Source organism: Phyllobates terribilis, unplaced genomic scaffold (assembly GCF_046119375.1).
Source record: "Phyllobates terribilis strain yellow unplaced genomic scaffold, ASM4611937v1 Scaffold_7__3_contigs__length_470593459, whole genome shotgun sequence".
Lineage (NCBI taxonomy): Eukaryota > Metazoa > Chordata > Amphibia > Anura > Dendrobatidae > Phyllobates > Phyllobates terribilis.
Window position 1 is genome coordinate 238,368,961 of NW_027362767.1, and position 22,177 is coordinate 238,391,137.

General features: G+C 47.2%; 1 protein-coding gene across 1 annotated transcript; it reads right to left on the reverse strand.

Moving 5' to 3' along the window:
• Window positions 1-644: 644 nt before the first annotated feature.
• On the reverse strand, window positions 645-19,099 carry PLP2 (proteolipid protein 2). The gene is made up of 5 exons (XM_073639917.1): window positions 18,900-19,099; window positions 7,043-7,198; window positions 4,186-4,281; window positions 3,398-3,488; window positions 645-1,040 (listed from the first exon to the last, which is right to left on the reverse strand). The coding sequence occupies exons 1-5, from the start codon at window positions 18,993-18,995 to the stop codon at window positions 1,021-1,023; spliced, it is 459 nt and encodes a 152-aa protein (XP_073496018.1). The 5' UTR covers window positions 18,996-19,099; the 3' UTR covers window positions 645-1,020.
• Window positions 19,100-22,177: the final 3,078 nt, after the last annotated feature.

Here is a 22,177-nt window from a genome sequence, read left to right on the forward strand (position 1 = left end):
TCTTTTAATTCCTAACCTATATCTGCAAAAAATAAGTGTGAAAATAACATAAAAAGTAGACATGGTATCATGAAAAAAAGAGATGCAAAAATGATTTGAATATCTGAATGAGAAAAAAATTACAATTCTTTAAACCGCAAGTACGAAAAAAGTGTCTGGTTAGGAATTGGTTAAAGTGCATCTGTATATTTTACTTTTATCATCATCTCAATTTTTTTTTCTCCAAAATTAGTGCTGATAGGCGATAACTTCTATATAGGAGGGGTCCAAACTGTGCGTGCCCCATAGGGAATGAATAGAGCAGCCGCTCACTTCAGATGGGGAACAGAAGTGCCCTATTCTGGAGATCCTGTGAATAGGTGATAACTTTACACTGGAATACCCCTTTAAATCCAACGTGCAACAGTGTGCAGTGATCACCCTGATTGCTGGACCAGGGTAGCGCAAATCTTTTTGCTCAACTCTACTATGCAGGAGATATGGAGTTCGGTAACGAAAAACACAGAGGTTTGCTCACTATAAAGACACCCGGAGTCTATAGCATAGAAACAGCGCCGCTCTATGGGTTGTGTCAGGTACTGCAGCTCAGCTCCATTCTTTTGAAGAAAGATCTGACATGTTCCAGCTTTAACATAATCATCATCTTTTGTCTATTGATCCTCAGCATTTATTCCAAATCCACAGACAATTATAGTTACATTAATAAATGTATTAAAAAAAAAGCTTATTCTTATATGTAAAACAAACCCCATATAGTGAACACATCATAACTAACAAACGTGTTCTGCCATCACCCACTGGTACAATGCAGAGGTGCGTGTGTGTATATATGTATATCTATAGGTATATACATATATGTACACAGCGAGTGCCCAGAGGGGTTATCCACTGTGGGGCAATATTCCCTATGGCACCGGAGTCCTCATCACCAACGACATCTTCACCGGGTGGTCAGTGCCATGGAGTTGACTCGTGGCCTGTGTCAGACACCGTCCTCTCTCCGCTGGTACAAAACGAATGTTAGATGTTATCAGGAGACTCTGGGAAAAGAAAAGAACAGTGATCAGGAGCTGCTGATGTACTGGACACAGACTGGAAACTGCCCCTGACGGGAAGTCACCTCTATTGCCCCCTCTAAATGTATCTGAAAGTCCCTCATCTCATTGACCAGGTCCAGACCCAGGCCATTCCCCTCCACCCTTTTATGATCAGGCACATTATTTTTTTCCCATATATGCAATTTTAAGGACTCTGAAAAATGTTCTTGTTTATTCTTCAAATTATTTTGGCCTCTTTTACTCCTGGTATGTGGGGCCTAATTTTTCTGTATTTTTCATATTTGTATTTATTTTTTTTCCAATGTTCAGAAAAAGACACGCAAGAAATACCTGTCTGTTTTTCACATTTTTTCTATTATTTTTTTAAAATAGCCACTAAAATACATTTTCAATTATTTTTATATATCAGACAGATGTGGGTTTTTTTTTCATCTGAGCTCGAAACGGGTTCAGACCAGCAGTGACATTTTTTTGCTCTCTTTCAGGCCACGGCCCCACTCTCAGTATTCGGTCAGTAATTTTTCTCAGGAGTGGGAGCCAAAACCAGGTGAGGAACAATCAGAGAAAAGGTATAATAGAAACAAGTCACCAATTCTGCATTTATCACCCACTCCTGGTTTTGACTCCCACTTCTGAGAAAAAATACTGACCAAATACTGATAGTGGGGCCGTGGCCTTTCTCTTTCTCTCTTCATCTCTTTCCCTCACTCTTCATCTTTCCCTCTCTCCTCGTTGTCTAGTCATCTTTCTCTTCCTCTCTACCTCTCTCTATTCATCTCTCTTCCTCTTTCTCTCTCTTTTACTTTTTCTCTTTCCCTCTCTCTCTCATGTTTCTCTTATTCTTTCTCTTCCTCTCTTCCTTTCCCTCTCTCTCTTCCTCCATCTCTTTCACTCTCTCTCCATCTTTCATTTTCTTTTTTCTCTTTTTCTTTCCTTCTCACGTTGTGCTCCCCATGGAGTCCTAATAGACTTTTTGAGGGCATTTAAACATAACTCAGGCAGCAGAGCTGATCTGCGGCTGCTCACCCACGCTCCTGGCAGCCGTCGATCATATGATCGCTGTGATGGGAGTAATGTCATTGCTTCCTACCCTATATAACACAGCGCTCAGTGCAGCCCTCTCTATGGCTGCCTCTGACACCCCTCTCTATGGCCGTCTCTGACACCCCTCTCTATGGCCGTCTCTGACACCCCTCTCTATGGCTGCCCCTGACACCCCTCTCTATGGCCGTCTCTAACACCCCTATCTATGGCTGCCTCTGACACCCCTCTCTATGGCTGTCTCTGACACCCCTCTCTATGGCTGTCTCTGACACCCCTCTCTATGGCTGTCTCTGGCACCCTTCTCTATGGCCGTCTCTGGCACCCCTCTCTATGGCCGCCTCAGGCACCCCTCTCTATGGCCGTCTCTGGCACCCCTCTCTATGGCCGTCTCTGACACCCCTCTCTATGGCCGTCTCTGGCACCCTTCTCTATGGCCGTCTCTGGCACCCCTCTCTATGGCCGCCTCAGGCACCCCTCTCTATGGCCGTCTCTGGCACCCCTCTCTATGGCCGTCTCTGGCACCCCTCTCTATGGCCGTCTCTGGCACCCCTCTCTATGGCCGTCTCTGGCACCCCTCTCTATGGCCGTCTCTGGCACCCCTCTCTATGGCCGTCTCTGGCACCCCTCTCTATGGCCGTCTCTGACACCCCTCTCTATGGCCGTCTCTGACACCCCTCTCTATGGCCGCCTCTGACACCCCTCTCTATGGCCGCCTCTGACACCCCTCTCTATGGCCGCCTCTGACACCCCTCTCTATGGCCGCCTCTGACACCCCTCTCTATGGCCGCCTCTGACACCCCTCTCTATGGCCGCCTCTGACACCCCTCTCTATGGCCGCCTCTGACACCCCTCTCTATGGCCGTCTCAGACACCCCGGCTTCTGCTCCTTTATGATCTTCTTCTAGAACAGTCTTGCAAATTCATATACAAATCATCCAGACGTTTTAAGACTTTGGACAGTCCGCAAGTAAACTGGTTGCTGCCATATTACAACCATTTGTAAGATTTGTCAGCTACTATAGTCTGTGGATTTTTTCTACACAAATAATCCGGTAAAATCCACAGACGTTCTGACCTCCATTTCTAAAGAATCGGCAGCAAAAATGACATGAAGCCATTTCCTGCTCTGTACTTTCACAATGCGCCGTGTTCCTCTACTTCCTCACCAGCTTTGTTATTAAAAAAACAAATTAGTGGCCAGTTTCCACCACTGGGGGGCAATGTGACCACAGCGCTGTGCGGCTGCCACTGACCCACTAGTGGCGGTCACCGGTGGCAGAGGTCTTCTTACTTACCGGTGGCGGCTTGTGTGTGTGTTTTTCTTAGTGTAGGAAATGTGATAAAAGCATCATAAGCAAACAGGATCCCTGCCAAAAGGCCAAAGACCTGCAAATAAAAATGAAGAGACATTTTTGAGACCGAGGCATGAAGCATTGGTACAGATTCTTGAAAATGTCTTAAAAAAAAAACCCAAACATGTTCTTGCTGCCCATAGCGACTAATCACATTTTTCCTGAGCAGAATAGCTGCTCGGTCATTGGTTGCTATGCAACAGACTCCCCGCTCCCCACCCTTTAATAAATCTCCCCCACCCTTTAATAAATCTCCCCCATTGAGTCTTATGAATCTTAGAGAACAGTATCCTTGTTACCCATAGCAACACATGCCCCCATTCCATTTTTGAATGATTGCCAGGGGTAATAAAGCTGGATTTTTCCCCAAGGCTGATCTGATTCCCCATAGAATGAAGGAGCGGCCGCGGGTCTACTGACCCCATGTATGCCTATGAGACGGTCAAGTTATGGTTAGGAGACCCGCGACCGGTCCATGAATCAGGGGCCGTACTCTGACGGTGATACACAGATGTGTGAATATGGCCTTAATATGGGATGGAAGGTCTATATGACAGGGTTTCCCATTTGAGAGTCTGTGCAAGTGGCAAAGACATGTGAACGGGGGGCCCCGTATGGCGGCACAAATATCCCTATGGTCCGCTCTATCTCATGCATGTGAATAGGGTTTCTGTATTTATGGAAAATCGACAGAACTAACAATGCTTACAATCTCAAGGTTTATTACTCACCGATCCGGCAATGCCGGGGCCATCACCCCCGCGGATCAGACATACTAAGGAGAGAATTATGAAAAGACCGCCACCAATGGCAGCACGAAGGAAGTCCTAGAAACAAGGAATATATATATCAGTAAAACATGCCCAGAATATATTATTGTCTGATCCCCATAGACAAGGCTTAAGAAACAGTGAGCCCGTGTGTTTTCAGCCATCATCTGCCTCTATCAGCCGCAGGTGAAGCGGATCTCCACCCGCGGCCGTTAACATGATAAATGCCGCTGTCGATCTCTGAAACGCACGGGCTGGAAGCGCGTCATTCCACTCTCCCATTGCCGCGCTCATGGTGTGATACCAGAGCTGCGCTCAGCGAATGGTGTCCTGTCACTCACTGAGCTCAGCGCAGTTCAAATCACGTCCTTTTCCCCCATTAAAAATTAAGCAATAAAAAAAAATAAAAAAATAATTATATTTGGTATTGCTGTGTTTGTAAAAGTCTGATCTATCAAAATATAAAATAGATTAATCCGATCGGTAAATGGCGTAACGAGAAAAAAATCAAAACACTAGAATTGCGCTTTTTTGCCTGCCACAACAACACGAAAAAATGTAATAACAGGCGATCAAAACATTGTATCCACCCCAAAGTGCTATCAATAAAAACATCGACTCAGGGAGCAAAGAACAAGCCCCCACACAGGTCCATATCCCGAAAATGGCAACACAAGCAAAATTAAAAATTTCTAAAAAAAATTATTTAGTACGGGTGCTCCAAATGTAATTTTTTTAACATTATTGCCCCCTAAGTCCAAAAGGATTGGGAAACACTGGTGACAGCCATGTACGTTGGCTTGCAGTTCATTCAACGTGACACTAGGGGGCGCAACAATCCAATATATGGAGAATCCAGCTGTAAGGATGAAATCATATCACCAGAAATGGAGAATGATGCAAAATCGCGGGAAAACCCAACAGGATTCCAGGCAGATCCCGCTATAAGGTAATGGCCGCTAGACGGATCAGCCACACCGCTATGACTTCTGCTAGGAACAGAAGTTATAGCGCAGATGTGAACACAGCCCTAGTGATGATATACCCGTAAAAAAAAAAAATCAGACAAGTGTAAATAATCATTCTGTCTAAAAAAAATGTTAGATTATGTTAGGTAAAGTGGGATTAACAAGCAGAAGGGGGCAACATTTAAAGGAAATCCAGAGTCCCCATTCTGGACTCTCATCTCTTGCTCAGGACGACCCGCTGCATCCATGCATTACACGGAGCCTATTGATTTCTATGGAATCTGTGCGCTGCTCTATTTCTCCTGTGATCTTGCCGCAGGGAAAATGGTGGGTTTTCCTACTATTTCCATCCGATCGATGGAAGCCTTGTGATTAGTTCATCATTAGAGGACTTTTACTATATTGGACAAAAGTGTCCCGGGTGTGAGGACGGATTGTAGAATGGACGGGACCCTGCTCTTTTTCTGAGTTACATGCTTTTTTTAAAGAAATCTTGATGATCTTTGAAAGGGCAAGAACCAGAAAAGCCTTTTTAGTAGCTGAAAATGATCAGGCATATTGAATTCCAACAGCCCGATCCTTATTTCCCCCCAATATCTGTAGGAGAGTCTTCGATAAAATTGTCCGTCTTTGATCCAATATTTATTGGCACTTTTTCTGATTGGTTACAAAAATTGCTGGTTATAAATTACCTCAAAGGGAATGTATCACCGATACTCTTTTTTACTATTTAAACGGAGCCTGTTACCAATTTTTTTTTCGCTTATAAACCTTGCCCATTAGCTTTTAAGATCATGTGAATGGGTTCCTACAACCCCTTTATATCCTCAGATGTACCCCTGCATCCGAAAAAGTGTTTTATACTTGTCCCGCGCTGCATGTAAATTGCGCAGTCCGATCTGATGGATGTCTCCAGACGATGATCAGCGTCACCCCAGTACCTTCAAGGTACTGATTGCAATCTAGAGAAGCCCATGGGTCCGGACCACGCAATATACAAGGAATGCGGGACAAGTATAAAACACTTTTTCGGATGCAGAGGTACGTCTGAGGATATAAACCCCTATTCACATGATCTTAATATGGTTTATAAGTGAAAAAGCTGGTGACAGGTTCCCTTTTAAATCACATAGTGAAACACATTGTTTTTTTCTCGTTTTTTTGGGAGGGACATGGTTATGGGGCGGCCATCTATCCTGAGTTTCTGTTAGCAGCATCATGTGCTTTACAGCAGCTCATTGACCATAGACGACCAGAGACTGGAGATGATTCATTGCTTTCTATGGGGGAATAACATGGGCATGCTCTGTGACCTGTGCAGAGGTCATTATGTAGGGAAGGGGAGGAGGTGAGCGGTGCCTATTGTGAATGGTGGATCCTGTTTTATCTATATATTGCCTTTATTTATTGTAGCCCTAGTAATAGGGGTTCTGAAAAAAGTGAAAAATGGTAGAAAATCTATATAATGAAGTGGAATCAGAGCACTCAGCACCGACCGCAGGGGATATGTGCATCCTGCCACTCCATTTTCTGATGACACATTCCCTTTAAGGGTCAGACCCGGCATCGATGCTGCAGGTAAGTTTATCTGATTATTCCTATCACAAGCTCAGGACATCACAGAGAAATGTCTGAGCATGTGATTCCTAGTGCTGAGGTCAGTCCTATAGAGGGAACATTTATACTGGCCACGTGTCATGTTCATGGCCAGCGCAGCAGTGCCCACACCGCGGCCAGCCCCCTCCGCCCCTCATATAGGTATATATGGCAGCATTCCTGTCGCTGAAGTATTCCGGGTCTCTTTTATGTGTCTGTGACCTGATATTTCTGCAGAACTGATCGATACTTACGGTCCAGCCCCAATGGATGAATGCAATCTGTTGGTCATAGCGGGCTGCGAAGAGGAAGAAGAAGATGACAGAGAATATGAGTTCAGTGATTGCAACGCCGAGGTATCCGGGAGTGTTTGAGGCAGCGTAACAAATCAGGACGATGAGACAGATAGCCTGCGGAGACAGAAAAATGCAGAATTAACGCAGGTCCGCAGTGCAAAAGTGCAACACAGAACACTATATGGCCAAAATAACAAACTATACGACATGATATAAAGTGCTGACATAACCATGCATAGCAGAAATGACACACTGTGCCATAATACCGCCATATAGTAAGAATATAAAGTGCACAACTAAAAGTCAGTGGCCAAAAACCCCCCAGAAAGGATATAAAAAATACTGTATGCCATCCATATCCATTCTAGGACAACCCCATATGTCCATGGTTTTTGAGCACTGTATGGAGGTATTATGTAGGAGCAGTGCGGCGGTTATTTGGTATCATATATTACTGATATGGCTTGAATAGGAGCCAAGATGCCGTACACATCCATACACGTTACACTTGGGTCGTCTAAACTTGCCAATGGCAGAAACTAGTCCGCAGTCACTTAAAGGGATAGTCTACTTTAGGTTTAGGAAACCCAAAATATGAATTAATATAGGGGAGTCCTCTGTTCATTAATCTAATCTCTTGACCAACGTGGAGAGCAGCTTCAGTCTCTTGCTCTGTCCTGACCTGTATTACATACTGATTTGAATGGACACAGTGTAATGCTTAGTTTCCCCTCTAGTTGTGCTGTTGAGAAATAGAACACTTACTGACTGCAGAAGATCACTAGGGTTCCAGCATAGGGACACTTCCTTAAAGGGGAACTTTCACTGGATTTTTTAAATTTAATCTGAGTACCTCCTCCAATTGCCACTTCTCTGCTGATTTTAGAACAGCTTTTCTTTTTCTTCTGTGCCCCTCCGTTCCAAAGTTATGTCCCCCGGAAATAAATATGCAAATTTTTCCCTTCAACAACAAAAGTCCCGTGGGATACGCCTACTTAGTTGAAAGAGAAATTTACATCTCTACTTCTAGGGGGCATAACTTTGGAATGGAGGGGCCCAGGAGAAAAAGAAAAACTGTTTCAGAATCAGCGGAGCTGCACCAATTGGAGGAGGTAAAATCCAGGGAGAGTGGAGAACCCCTTTAAATGTAGCCAATCTCTACAGTCAGAGGCCAGCAGTGAAGAACGATGTGACCAATTCATGGTTGTGTCTACGTTTGATAGTCTTGGGGCCGGGGAGTCAATGGGCAGGCAACATGATCCACCACACAGGGCCTTCCTCGTTGGTGGCCCGGTGACAGGCAGGCAGCAGATGTCTGTAAATTCCATGTGATGGAAGGAACTTGAGAGCTGCCCATTGACTTCTGATTTATTTGAAGGATGGAGGAGACTATTGTATATTGCACAGTATGTGGACATGTCGTCTATGAGCAGATTTCAGCCATTGCTCCGTATGAAGCCAAATCCTCTGCCGGCCGCCCTGTCCTCTGGTCTACAAGATCAAGATTCATCCTTCTGGTGATAACGACGGCCTCCATGTAGGATGAAGAATTATTATCATTCTTGGAGGAATTTTAGCTGCCTCCTACATAAAGTCTTGGGCGCCTTCTGTGCAGATAATTAGTTTTCACACTGTACAACTTTTCGCCAGGAAAATCCTACAAATTCTCTCAACGTGGGACACCATAAAATCTGCACGGTCTATATAATAATATGCTTAACCCTTTCATGATCGGGCAATTTTCTGTTTTGCTTTTTTTTCTCTCCCCTTCTTCTAAGAGCCATAACTGCCTAGAACAATAATCTTTTGTGCAAACCAAAAGATCATCTCACCCAACCAACGAGAGTTTTGCTTGTTCGTCAGATGAGCCTGTTTAGATATCGTGAAACAAGCGTTCGTAGTAATGATAATCATTCACATTCAAAGCCCGGGAGCGGGGAGGATGATACGGAAAGTCACTTTGATGAATGTGATGAGTCCATCCAGATGAGCTAATAATCGTTTATAGGAACGCTCGTTCCCAACTGTCTAAAGAGGCTGTCAATCATCCAACCAACAAGCAAAATACTAGTTGGTCGGATGTAATGAATCTTATGCCGGCATGAAAATCTGCAAGACGGTGCGCCATGTAATCAGGGAATGTGATGGCGCTATACATGATATTCGATGCACATACAACCGCTTTACGCGCAGACTGTAAACAGGGCAGTAAATGACCGTTGATCGGCTTGTGCGCCCAGGATCAGCCTGTGCGCCCAGGATCGGCTGGTGCGCCCAGGATCGACTTGTGCGGCCAGGATCAGCCTGTGCACCCAGGATCGGCTTGTGAGGCCAGGATCGGTTTGAGAGCCCAGGATCAGCCTGTGCGCCCAGGATCGGCTCGTGCGGCCAGGATCGGCTCGTGCGGCCAGGATCGGCTTGTGCGGCCAGGATCGGCTTGAGTGTCCAGGATCGGCTTGTGTGGCCAGGATCGGCTTGTTCGGCTTGTCCGTCCAGGATCGGCTTGTGCGGCCAGGATCAGCTTGTGCGTCCAGGATCGGCTTGTGCGTCCAGGATCGGCTTGTGCGTCCAGGATCGGCTTGTGCGTCCAGGATCGGCTTGTGCGTCCAGGATCGGCTTGTGCGTCCAGGATCAGCTTGTGCGTCCAGGATCGGCTTGTGCGTCCAGGATCGGCTTGTGCGTCCAGGATCGGCTTGTGCGTCCAGGATCGGCTTGTGCGTCCAGGATCGGCTTGTGCGTCCAGGATCGGCTTGTGCGTCCAGGATCGGCCTGTGTGCCCAGGATCGGCTTGTGCGGCCAGGATCGGTTTGAGAGCCCAGGATCAGCCTGCGCGCCCAGGATCGGCTCGTGCGGCCAGGATCGGCTCGTGCGGCCAGGATCAGCTCGTGCGTCCAGGATCGGCTTGTGCGTCCAGGATCGGCTTGTGCGTCCAGGATCGGCTTGTGCGTCCAGGATCGGCTTGTGCGTCCAGGATCGGCTTGTGCGTCCAGGATCGGCTTGTGCGTCCAGGATCGGCTTGTGCGTCCAGGATCGGCCTGTGCACCCAGGATCGGCTTGTGCGGCCAGGATCGGTTTGAGAGCCCAGGATCAGCCTGTGCGCCCAGGATCGGCTCGTGCGGCCAGGATCGGCTCGTGCGGCCAGGATCGGCTTGTGCGGCCAGGATCGGCTTGAGTGTCCAGGATCGGCTTGTGTGGCCAGGATCGGCTTGTTCGGCTTGTGCGTCCAGGATCGGCTTGTGCGTCCAGGATCAGCTTGTGCGTCCAGGATCGGCTTGTGCGTCCAGGATCGGCTTGTGCGTCCAGGATCGGCTTGTGCGTCCAGGATCGGCTTGTCCGTCCAGGATCGGCTTGTGCGGCCAGGATCGGCTTGTGCGTCCAGGATCGGCTTGTGCGTCCAGGATCGGCTTGTGCATCCAGGATCGGCTTGTGCGTCCAGGATCGGCTTGTGCGTCCAGGATCGGCTTGTGCGTCCAGGATCGGCTTGTGCGTCCAGGATCGGCCTGTGTGCCCAGGATCAGCTTGAGTGTCCAGGATCGGCTTGTGCGTCCAGGATCGGCTTGTGCGTCCAGGATCGGCTTGTGTGTCCAGGATCGGCCTGTGCGCCCAGGATCGGCTTGTGCGCCCAGGATCGCCTTGAGTGTCCAGGATCGGCTTGTGTGGCCAGGATCGGCTTGTGCGTCCAGGATCGGCTTGTGCGCCCAGGATCGGCTTGTGCGGCCAGGATCGGCTTGTGCGGCCAGGATCGGCTTGTGCGGCCAGGATCGGCTTGTGCGCCCAGGATCGGCTTGTGCGGCCAGGATCGGCTTGTGCGCCCAGGATCGCCTTGAGTGTCCAGGATCGGCTTGTGCGTCCAGGATCGGCTTGTGCGTCCAGGATCGGCCTGTGCGCCCAGGATCGGCTTGTGCGCCCAGGATCGGCTTGTGCGCCCAGGATCGGCTTGTGCGCCCAGGATCGGCTTAAAGGGGCCATTAGCAGCATGAAACAGACGGGGCAGGTTATAAAGCAGAGACCCCAATGTATCACTGCTGTTATCTGTTACTTAGTATTATTGTCCGTTTACTATTTTGCAACAATATTTTTGTAACTGAAAGGTTATTTCAACTCCAATGCTGGAGCTTGGTGTCTGACAAGTGTCCGTTCCCGAGCGGGTGCAATTGGAGAGCTGATCCCTGTGGTGTCGTCAGTGTTTTTTTTTTTTATCAGTGTTTTTCACATATGAAAAAATGAATAAATAAACTGCAACGCTTCTCCAATTTATTGCAATGTCAATCATGGGCAGCACACAGATGCCATCCATCTGCTGTCCGCGATTTTTACGGACCCATAGACTTGCATGGATGATTTTGATCCTCGACTCCGATCAAAAACTGAAATCTCCATGATTTTTTTTTTGCAGATCTTCAAAAAAAAACATGGACATGTGAATAGCTTTATTTGTGTCTGTAAAAAAAAAAAAAAGAGAACACGAAAATGATTCACGGACGTCAAGAACGAGACCCTCGGGTCCATTCACTGTGTCTGATTGTCGAGATCGAGCGTTCAGGGGAATTTTCATTTCCCGATAATGGGGTACCGTAAACAAGCTGCCGATCACCCGATGAACAAGCAAAACGCTGGTTCAATGGGTGAAATTATCTGCACGCTTAAAAATTATCATCAGCGCATCGTCCGGTGTGAACAGAACATGTGCCGCCGAGAACAATGACAGTGCGTGCGTCAGAATGGTCGCTCTGTGGGCATGGGAAGCGAGGTCAGGCGGGCTACTGAACAACGTGAGAAGGGCGAGCAGTGTAAGCGCAGGGTATGTTCAGATGTTGCGTTTTTTTTTCTGCAGCAAAACCTGATCTCTTGGCAGGAAAGAAGCTGCTTACAAAAAGCAGGTTTTGTTGTGTTTTTCAGGGTCCCAAAGTTCAGCTTTGCTTCCACCACAGAAGCATGAACACAGGTCACCAATTAGTGGAAAAAGATTTTTATGTCTGAAAAAATAGTAACTATTCTGAACAAAAAAGTTCAGGAAAAAATACACAATTACAAATGTAACAGTGGGGGAGGTGAATTGGTCGGGAATAGTTTACCAAAGACATTGGCAGAGCATTGAGTTTGTAGGACACTTTTCAATTTCACACCTTTGTCGGCCAATGTTTACTTTTTACACATCAAATTGTACGAATCTCCACTGCCATGAACACCAAGACATTATGGTTTAAACTTGGGAAAGTCTCAAAAATAAATGTGTTTCACATACTGCTGTACATGCTTTTTTCACTAAAAACACACAAAAAAATGATACCTGTGTTTTTTTATGCGTTTTTTTTTTTACTTACTCGTTGCTTTCTATGGGTGAAAAAAACACTGCAAAATCGTTGAAAGAAGCGACATTCTGCAGTTTGCAAAAAAGCAGCAGTTTTCCAAATCAGTCAGTAAAAAAACAAACAATGTGTGTGCATGAGATTTCTGAAATTCCACAGACTTTGCTGGTACTGTAAAACGCAGCTTAAAATTTGCATAAAAAAGGCAGCAAAAAAAAATGCTGCAAAAACGCAACGTGTGAACATAGACTTAGGCTGTGTGCCCACTATGCATTTTTTAAGCTTTTCCGCATCGGCAAAAAAGCTGCAGAAATGCTTAAAAAACGCATGGTAGAAGGCCTGCCATGTTCCCCAATGATAATCCGCATCTGCTGTGCACATGGTGCGGAAATTTCCGCTGCGGATTATCATTGCAGAAAAAAACGCAGCACTACCAATTATTTTGCGGAAGCGCTGCGTTTTCGCTGCCATTGACTTGCATTGGAACGCATGGAATCCGCATCACTGCATCTGTACATGCGGAATCCATGCGTTTCAATGTGCGGATGGTACCCAGGTCTGGAGGACAGGAGACTCTCATCCAGACCCGGGTACCATAGAACCTGTGAAAAAAAGAATAAAATAGAAAATATACATTATATTTACCTTCTGATGGCCCCCGGTGTGCTTGTCTTCCTTTGCCGGCAGATCGCGGTGGACTGAAGGACCTGCGATGACGTCATAGTCATGTGACGGCAGGTCCTTCAGTGTACCGCGAGCTGCCGGCAAGCCAGGACGGAGCGAAGCAAGACTGCGGGGGCCATCAGTAGGTAAGTATAATGTATATTTTTTACCATTCTTTACGGTCACACTATATATGCCGGTTGCATGGATTTATATAATGTGACCAAGTTGACAAGCACTTTCCAAGTGATGCTAAAATCGCTTGGAAAGCGCTTGTCAACCCGCATGTCCCTGGCAGGAAAACGCATGTACAATCCGCATGTACAATCCGCATGTACAATCCGCAGGTACAATCCGCATGTACAATCCCCATGTACAATCCGCAGGTACAATCCGCAGGTACAATCCGCAGGTACAATCCGCATGCGTTTTTTTCTGCCAGGGGAGATGCAGAAACGCTCAGGAAAGAATCTGGAGCATTTCTGCATCGTGGGCACATAGCCTTAGTCTTCCTTCCACGCAGCAGTAGTTTGTTGCAATGTATCAGTTCTGGTTATCCTCTGTGAGCTAAACAGCAGCACAAATCTATTTCAGGAACTGGCTGATACACTGTAACAAACTGCAGCTCTGCGGGGAAATACCAAGTGAAGACAGGCAGCCCCCTTTTGGAATAGATGCTAAAGTACAGATCAGATGATTTTGGAGGAAATGAACCAGGAGCTGTCACAGGACAATTTATTTAATCCTCTGATTGGAAATTGCTAAATTTTGTGCAAAATGAAATAATGTTTAATTAAAAAAAGAAATACATATATATATATATATATATACAGTACAGACCAAAAGTTTGGACACACCTTCTCATTTAAAGATTTTTCTGTATTTTCATGACTATGAAAATTGTACATTCACACTGAAGGCATCAAAACTATGAATTAACACATGTGGAATTATATACTTAACAAAAAAGTGTGAAACAACTGAAAATATGTCTTATATTCTGGGTTCTTCAAAGTAGCCACCTGTTGCTTTGATGACTGCTTTGCACACTCTTGCCGGCAAGCAAAGTTTTGATGCCTTCAGTGTGAATGTACAATTTTCATAGTCATGAAAATACAGAAAAATCTTTAAATGAGAAGGTGTGTCCAAACTTTTGGTCTGTACTGTATATATATATATATATATATATATATATATATATATATACATAAATATATATATATATATATAAATATATATATAGTGCTGCCATAAGGAGCGGGGGCTTAGTCACTGGACAGTTCTGGCGGTCTCTGCTTGTAGGTAATACATGTGCTGGGCGGCTCAGGAAACATTTCCCCTGCATGTGGATTACTCATTCCTTCCCCAGGAGAAGTGAGTGCAGTTTACAGCAATCTCTACAATGTGAGCGGCTGCGGTCACGGCAGATTGTAAAATATTAATCATCCAGAGACTCAGGAAGTCTGTAATGTATCTGAGTGGATGTGAAGACTTTTGCTCAGTGTTTGGAGCCGAAATTCAGTTTTTGAGAAGTTTTGCATTTTTTTAAGTTTTTTGGAGAGTTTACGCTCAAGCAGCCTGTAGCTGTTGTTTTGCTTGCTCTCCAAGGCTATGTGCCTCCGACGTCTTTTAGGTGACAAGTTTTTCAAGGGAGAGCTGTCGTTAACATGACCATAAGTATACGATCTGCATAGTTCCGGCCACATTCCGACTAGATGTGCACGTTTAGTCTGCAGGTGACCGCATGTATGCAGACCAATGTATATGGCTGCACAAAAATAATAAGGTCCCAAACAAATACAAATCATACAAGTGACATGCGATTTTTGTAGATACATGGTCATTAATAACCTAGGGAAGTGTTATTGATCATTTACATTTTAAAATGTTGCTGTATGAAAATGTATAGCACACGGATGAAAATTGTTCGAGTTTTCTGGATGAAATTGGACGAGTTTTCATTACCAAAACTGATTTAGAAAAAATGGAGGCTAAACTCTGATTAGACAGTTTTGGTAAATGAAGCCCATAGTAGCCCTTTAACTGGTAAACTGGTTTATGGCTGCTGCAAATCAGTTTTGCTTTTCTGCATTTTATTAAAGTAAAAGTAGTTTCTCTAGTATGAATGAGATCGAGCTTAAAGGTGTTTTTTAAGGTTTTTTAAATAACTATCGTTTTTGATGCTGTTTTCTTTGTGTGGAGACTAAATTGCATCGACAGGTACAGATGACAAACACAGCGAATTCCATGCCCCCTATCCATGATAATCCTGGGGCTACACGGCCGCAACACAGGCCGCCCGGCAATGTAATGCAGGTGAATGGAGTCATACTACAACCCATAGGGTCCTGAGACTGTGACAAGCAAGTTGCAAAATATCCAACTGGCTCTGACGTTTTCCTGCCTGCTCATCGCAGTTGCGGTACCCCTGAGGCTGCAAGGCGAAACCATTCATCTGCATTATTCTGTGATCTTTGGCCGTGCAAGCTGCGTCTCAGCTAAAAGTGTGTACCCCAACATTTCCAAAACTTTTTCGTGACAGATGCAAACATAGTCATGTCTCCTGTGGTGTACATTTTGGAACAAGGACACCAAACATAATAGTATTGCCCTGTTATGTGGCCCCATCACGTATCCTGGCCTGCATATAGCGGTATGGCCTTCCTTGAGCCGAATTCAGACGTCCATGTATCACGGTCCAAGCACAGACCGGTCGTGGCTCTCCTGACCCAAACTCAGCCAGCTATGAGGCTGTCGACAGTAGGTCACCTGCGCCTGGGCCGTACATTGTGGTCCGTATTTTTACCGTGACACAGGTGTTTGAATTCAGCTTTAAAGAAATATTTGCATCTCAGCAAGTGGCAACATATCAGTCGGATACGCCATAACTAGAGGTGGTGTGATCTGATGCGTAGGACCCGGTCTATTGGCCAAGTCAGTAATCTATGGCCGTCGAACGGGAGCCCTGAGAACCGTCTCCGACCTCTCGGGATCCGCAGCTCTTCTACTGATTACCCGTGATGACACAATAATGACGTTGCGCCAGGCTGACTAATAAAAAAAATAGCTGGGGTCCGTCTACTGGGCCCCCATCGATTCGTAGGATGAAGGAGACATATCGTTGTGGCCTGTTAATTTTCAGGATCAGTAGGGCTCTGGATCCGCAACAATGGCATATCCCAGAGATGGAAAGATCCTTTAAATGTACCTGCACAGGTAAGTCACTCTCTTTATAGAGCAGGACTATTAGTAGGGTAATTACTCCAAGTCCTTCACCATCACTGGGACCCGCATCTATCTCAAGAATGGGATAGTGCAAAGGTGACCGAACATGTCCGTCTCTCTCCACGGATTTGTATGAAAGCCCAGAAATTTACCAAGTTGCTCACCAATTTTCCGAATTCTAACTCAAATTAAAGAATTTGGTTGTTTTTTGGGATTTTTTCTTGGGACTCAAATCCCTGGTCAGCATTAAACATGATATTATATGGAAATAGTAGACGCCTACACAGCTATGGAAGGGGTATGCCCAACAAAAGGTTATTTCTGGGACCCTATGTGGAGAAAATCAGGTGGTCTGGAGACCCCCATTCTGGAACCTGCATCTAGAAGACATTAATTTCCCGTGGATACGCCATACATTTTTTTGTTGGGTATACCGCTTTAAGGCCCCCGTAGATATTAGAAGAAAGTCATCCGATTTTAGCGGGACCAGCCGACCATCTAATGTCTATAGGGGTCTTCCGACTGCCCCCTAAAAGATGATGTTAAGGATCGGACAGTTGGAATTTCTTTGCCTGATCCTTAAGTGTCGGGCAGCGGCTTCTTCCTCTCTCCCCATTGAAGCCACACGAACAGTGGGCCGAACCGAGTGCTCGTGTGTATGAGGGGGTCGGCAGAGATTAATGCTTGTCGTACAACAGCTATGTCATGTGTGCGGCCCACTCTAATCCTGACCGGCACGTCACAGCAGTATTAGTGTAGAGGGCACATCCTGGAGACCCCGCTGTGGACTTTGGCTGTGAGGCTGGAAATTGCTAACAAATGTCCCAGTTTCTGAAATATTTTCCATTCACCTGAGAAGCGCGGACAATCCTGTACTTTCCTGATGGCAGAATTACGCATGATTCCCTTCATACCGGAAAACCTTCTGTGCAGGGGCGTAACTCTGAAGCATGCGGACCCCAATGCAAAATCTCCGACAGGGACTTCAACTATCAAATGTCTTCTCATCTGGGTCAAAGGGACTTTTTGGGACCTTCGAGGCTCCAGGGTTTGGGTACGACCACTGCACCTACTATACACCCCCGCTTTTGTCTGATAATGAAGACAGCAAGGTTTTCCTTCACTTGGGGCAAAGATTTAGGCTCAGGCCCAAGGCCGGCGCCAGCACCTGGAGAGCCGGGGGAAGTGCTGATGCCCATGGGGGAGACACTCTGCTCAGGTTTTCAATTTTACGACATGAGCTGTACATATACAGTGGATGTGTGCACCGTATGTGTGGAGCAGGCTCAGGAGATGAGCCTGCTCTGTACAGCACAGGAGCCGGCTGATCCCCCTCAGGCACCGGAGCCTTATACTGCTGTGATAGGAGCATTATAACTTCTTACATGCCATTGTCAAAGGTTGTAAATGAGGGAAAATGGACTTCTGACCTGAATCGATGCCTGATGAAGGTCGCCATATCTGTACACCCAAGAAGACCTGCCACATGGGCTTCATAGGGGGGCGGTAATGTTACAATACACTGCAATATTATAGTATGGCGACGTATTTTACAAACGATCACATGACCAACGAAAATGTTTTATATATATATATATATTCTATTAAAAAAAAAAACATAAAAGTTCATAAATCCCCCTTATACTAGAACATATTTCACATCACCAATAAAATATCAGAATATATAACGCCCCATGATGAACGACAAAATAAAAAAAATCTACATTTCTGATTCGCTGTTTTGTTTGTTACTTCGCCTTTGGAAAAAAAAAGGAATAAAAAGTCGTATAGACCCCAATAAAAATGATGGCTGGTACTGAAAAAAAAATAAAAAAATCAAGCACTGATAGAACATTATATAGAGAAGGTTATAGATCTCGGAAGGTGAGGAGGACAAATCAGAATCGAAGAGGGGTCCAAGAGGAATAAGTGCAATCGCACCGGGCCCTGGAGTCTAGTCTGCTATTAAAGACTTGCAATAATTGGGGCCCCGTTGGAGCTCTTACTTTGGGGCCCATGAGCTTCAAGTTACGCCACTGACTAGGACTATGGCAGCCGTATGCTGGCATAACCCTGTCGCTGCTCTGAGTACCCAGAATGCCAACCCAGCCGGATGCCAACCTGGACAACTTATTCACGGACAGACACTTCTACAGAAACGTAGAAAAACCATAAAAGTGACGTCTTTCTATAATATAAAAGTTGAAAAAAAAGTGTCCGGGAACATAGGACGAGCTGGCGTCCCTGCCTCCTCCGTAGAAATGTGCGCCAATCAATGCCGCCATCTGGGCACCACGTAGGACTGTCTGTTCCGATGACACGCCCCAGCAGATAATACGTGGTGCCGCCCCTGCCCAGGTCCACACACTGGCACTACTAATGCCAGCGCTCATTCAGAAGTCTGCCCTCCTGATGCAACAACTCAGGGCCATAAAAGAGGGAGAAGAGGGAGGGTGGGTACAGAATGAGGAGGGAAACTGGGCACAAGAGGGAGAGGTGGCAGGAAGGAAAGAAGGAGAAAACTCTAAGAAAAAGAATGTGGAGGTTTAGATAAGAGAATGGTAGAGAGGAGCCAGGAGGGAGCCGGGCACAGGGGGCACAGGGGGCGCTGCACTTACTATCTCTGCTGCCAGGATCGCACCTTTCCTGGTGCGGGCATAGGCTGTGACCAGGCTCAGGCAGCTGGGGCTCTGCTCGGCTCCGGACTCCGACATGCTGGCACACAGGGCACGGATGGAGCCGCCAGCAGCAGGCGCGGTGGGAGCTGTCACTGGGCGGCACCGGGCGCTCCCGGGGGCCGGCGCTGGGTGTGTACAGAGGCAGAGGCGGCCGTGTAAGGAGACGGAGGCTGCGGCTTCTTCCAGGAATCTCTGGCTGTTTATGGGCGGAAGTTTGTAGAATTTCTCTGTGCAACAAGTGTGAAGCGATGGTGACTGTAGCAGGATGGCAGAGAGGGGAGAAAGCAGGGGGCAGAGAGGGGAGAAAGCAGGGGGCAGAGAGGGGAGAAAGCAGGGGGCAGCACCAGCAGGGGGCAGAGAGGGGAGAAAGCAGGGGGCAGAGAGGGGAGAAAGCAGGGGGCAGCACCAGCAGGGGGCAGAGAGGGGAGAAAGCAGGGGGCAGAGAGGGGAGAAAGCAGGGGGCCGCACCAGCAGGGGGCAGAGAGGGGAGAAAGCAGGGGGCAGAGAGGGGAGAAAGCAGGGGGCAGCACCAGCAGGGGGCAGAGAGGGGAGAAAGCAGGGGGCAGCACCAGCAGGGGGCAGAGACGGGGGAAAGCAGGGGGCAGAGAGGGGAGAAAGCAGGGGGCAGAGAGGGGAGAAAGCAGGGGGCAGAGAGGGGAGAAAGCAGGGGGCAGCACCAGCAGGGGGCAGAGAGGGGGGAAAGCAGGGGGCAGAGAGGGGAGAAAGCAGGGGGCTGCACCAGCAGGGGGCAGAGAGGGGAGAAAGCAGGGGGCAGCACCAGCAGGGGGCAGAGAGGGGAGAAAGCAGGGGGCAGAGAGGGGAGAAAGCAGGGGGCAGCACCAGCAATGGGCAGAGAGGGGAGAAAGCAGGGGGCAGAGAGGGGAGAAAGCAGGGGGCTGCACCAGCAGGGGGCAGAGAGGGGAGAAAGCAGGGGGACAGCACCAGCAGGGGGCAGAGAGGGGAGAAAGCAGGGGGCAGAGAGGGGAGAAAGCAGGGGGCAGCACCAGCAGGGGGCAAAGAGGGGAGAAAGCAGGGGGCAGGCACGGGAGGGGTTAACATGGTGTGGGGCACGGGAGAGGGGGTGTACAGCCAGGCTGGGCTGTGAGGGGTTAACGAGCCATGCCTGGGAAGAATGAGGGGTTGTGTGACCAGCTGCACCTGGGAGGCAGGCAGGGAAGGGGGTACACCGGCACAGAAGGGGGTACACTGCACAGAAGGGGTTAAACGGCACAAGGGGGTACACGGGACAGAAGGGGTTACACGGCACAGAAGGGGTTACACGGCACAGAAGGGGGTACACGGGACAGAAGGGGTTACACGGCACAGAAGGGGTTACACGGCACAGAAGGGGGTACACGGGACAGAAGGGGTTACACGGCACATAAGGGGTTACACGGCACAGAAGGGGGTACACGGGACAGAAGGGGTTACACGGCGCAGAAGGGGCTACACCGGCACAGAAGGGGCTACACCTGCACAGAGAAGGGTACAACATCCAGAAAGAAATTATGGAAATCCCAAAATTTATATATTCTTCAGACAAGTTGTTCTATTTTATTATTTCAGATTAACCCCTTTTGTGCCATTGCCCTGTACTATATAGTCATGGCTGATTAACTCCTTCCATTGCCTGCCTCCTGCATGCACCTGGCCACACAACACCTTTTTTTGTGGCACTGCCTATTCATAGGTGTGGCTTGTTAACCCCTCACATGCCAGCCTGATATAGATAGATGATAGCTACTGGATGAACAGATACACACATATATATATATATATACATATACAGGGTGGTCCAAAAGTAGGTGCACAGAAAGTGTAATAAGGTTATGAAGGGGGAGATTTATCAAACACTAAATTGCAGCCGCCTGTCTGGATCATCCTCCAATAAACCATGAATTAGACGTGGACGATAAGCTTCCACCTAATAGATTTCAGGATTCGCATGATAGAAGCTCGTGAAATTCCCAATTCCACAGAGGCTCTTCTGGTGACTTTTTTGGACTCTGAACAAATGTTTCAGCAACAAGTTGTTTATTATTTTCTGTACAGACTGTTTTGGGTCGAGCAGTTTTTGGAGCATTAAGGATTGAGCCAGTGGCAGTGAATTTGTCACGAATGCGGTAAATGGTTTGTCTCTTTGGGGCTTGAGTACCAAATGTTTCAACCCAATTTGCCATTATGTGTTATCTGAATTATCTGAAAAGAAAACAGATTTGGAGGAGATCTATCTGTGAAAACTAGGTCTGTGAAACTGGCTCAGTTGCCCTTAGCAACCAATCAGATTCCACCTTTCATTTTCCAAAGAGTCTGTGAGGAATGAAAAGTGGAATCTGATTGGTTGCTAAGGGCAACTGAGCCAGTTTCACTTTACACCATGCTTGATAAATCTCCCCCTTCATAACCTTATTATACTTTCTGTCCACCTACTTTTGGACCACCCTGTATATACACACTGTTCAAAAAAATAAAGGGAACACTCAAATAACACATCCTAGATCTGAATGAATGAAATATTCTCATTGAATACTTTGTTCTGTACAAAGTTGAATGTGCTGACAACAAAATCACACAAAAATCATCAATGGAAATCACATTTATTAACCAATGGAGGCCTGGATTTGGAGTCACCCCCAAAATTAAAGTGGAAAAACACACTACAGGCTGATCCAACTTTGATGTAATGTCCTTAAAACAAGTCAAAATGGGGCTCAGTATTGTGTGTGGCCTCCACGTGCCTGTATGACCTCCCTCCAACGCCTGGGCATGCTCCTGATGAGGTTGCTTATGGTCTCCTGTGGGATCTCCTCCCAGACCTGGACTAAAGCATCCGCCAACTCCTGGACAGTCTGTGGTGCAACGTGACGTTGGTGGATGGAGCGAGACATGATGTCCCAGATGTGCTCAATCGGATTCAGGTCTGGGGAACGTCCGGGCCAGTCCATAGCTTCAATGCCTTCATCTTGCAGGAACTGCTGACACACTCCAGCCACATGAGGTCTGGCATTGTCCTGCATTAGGAGGAACCCAGGGCCAACCGCACCAGCATATGGTCTCACAAGGGGTCTGAGGATCTCATCTCGGTACCTAATAGCAGTCAGGCTACCTCTGGCGAGCACATGGAGGGCTGTGCGGCCCTCCATAGAAATGCCACCCCACACCATTACTGACCCGCTGCCAAACCGGTCATGCTGAAGGATGTTGCAGGCAGCAGATCG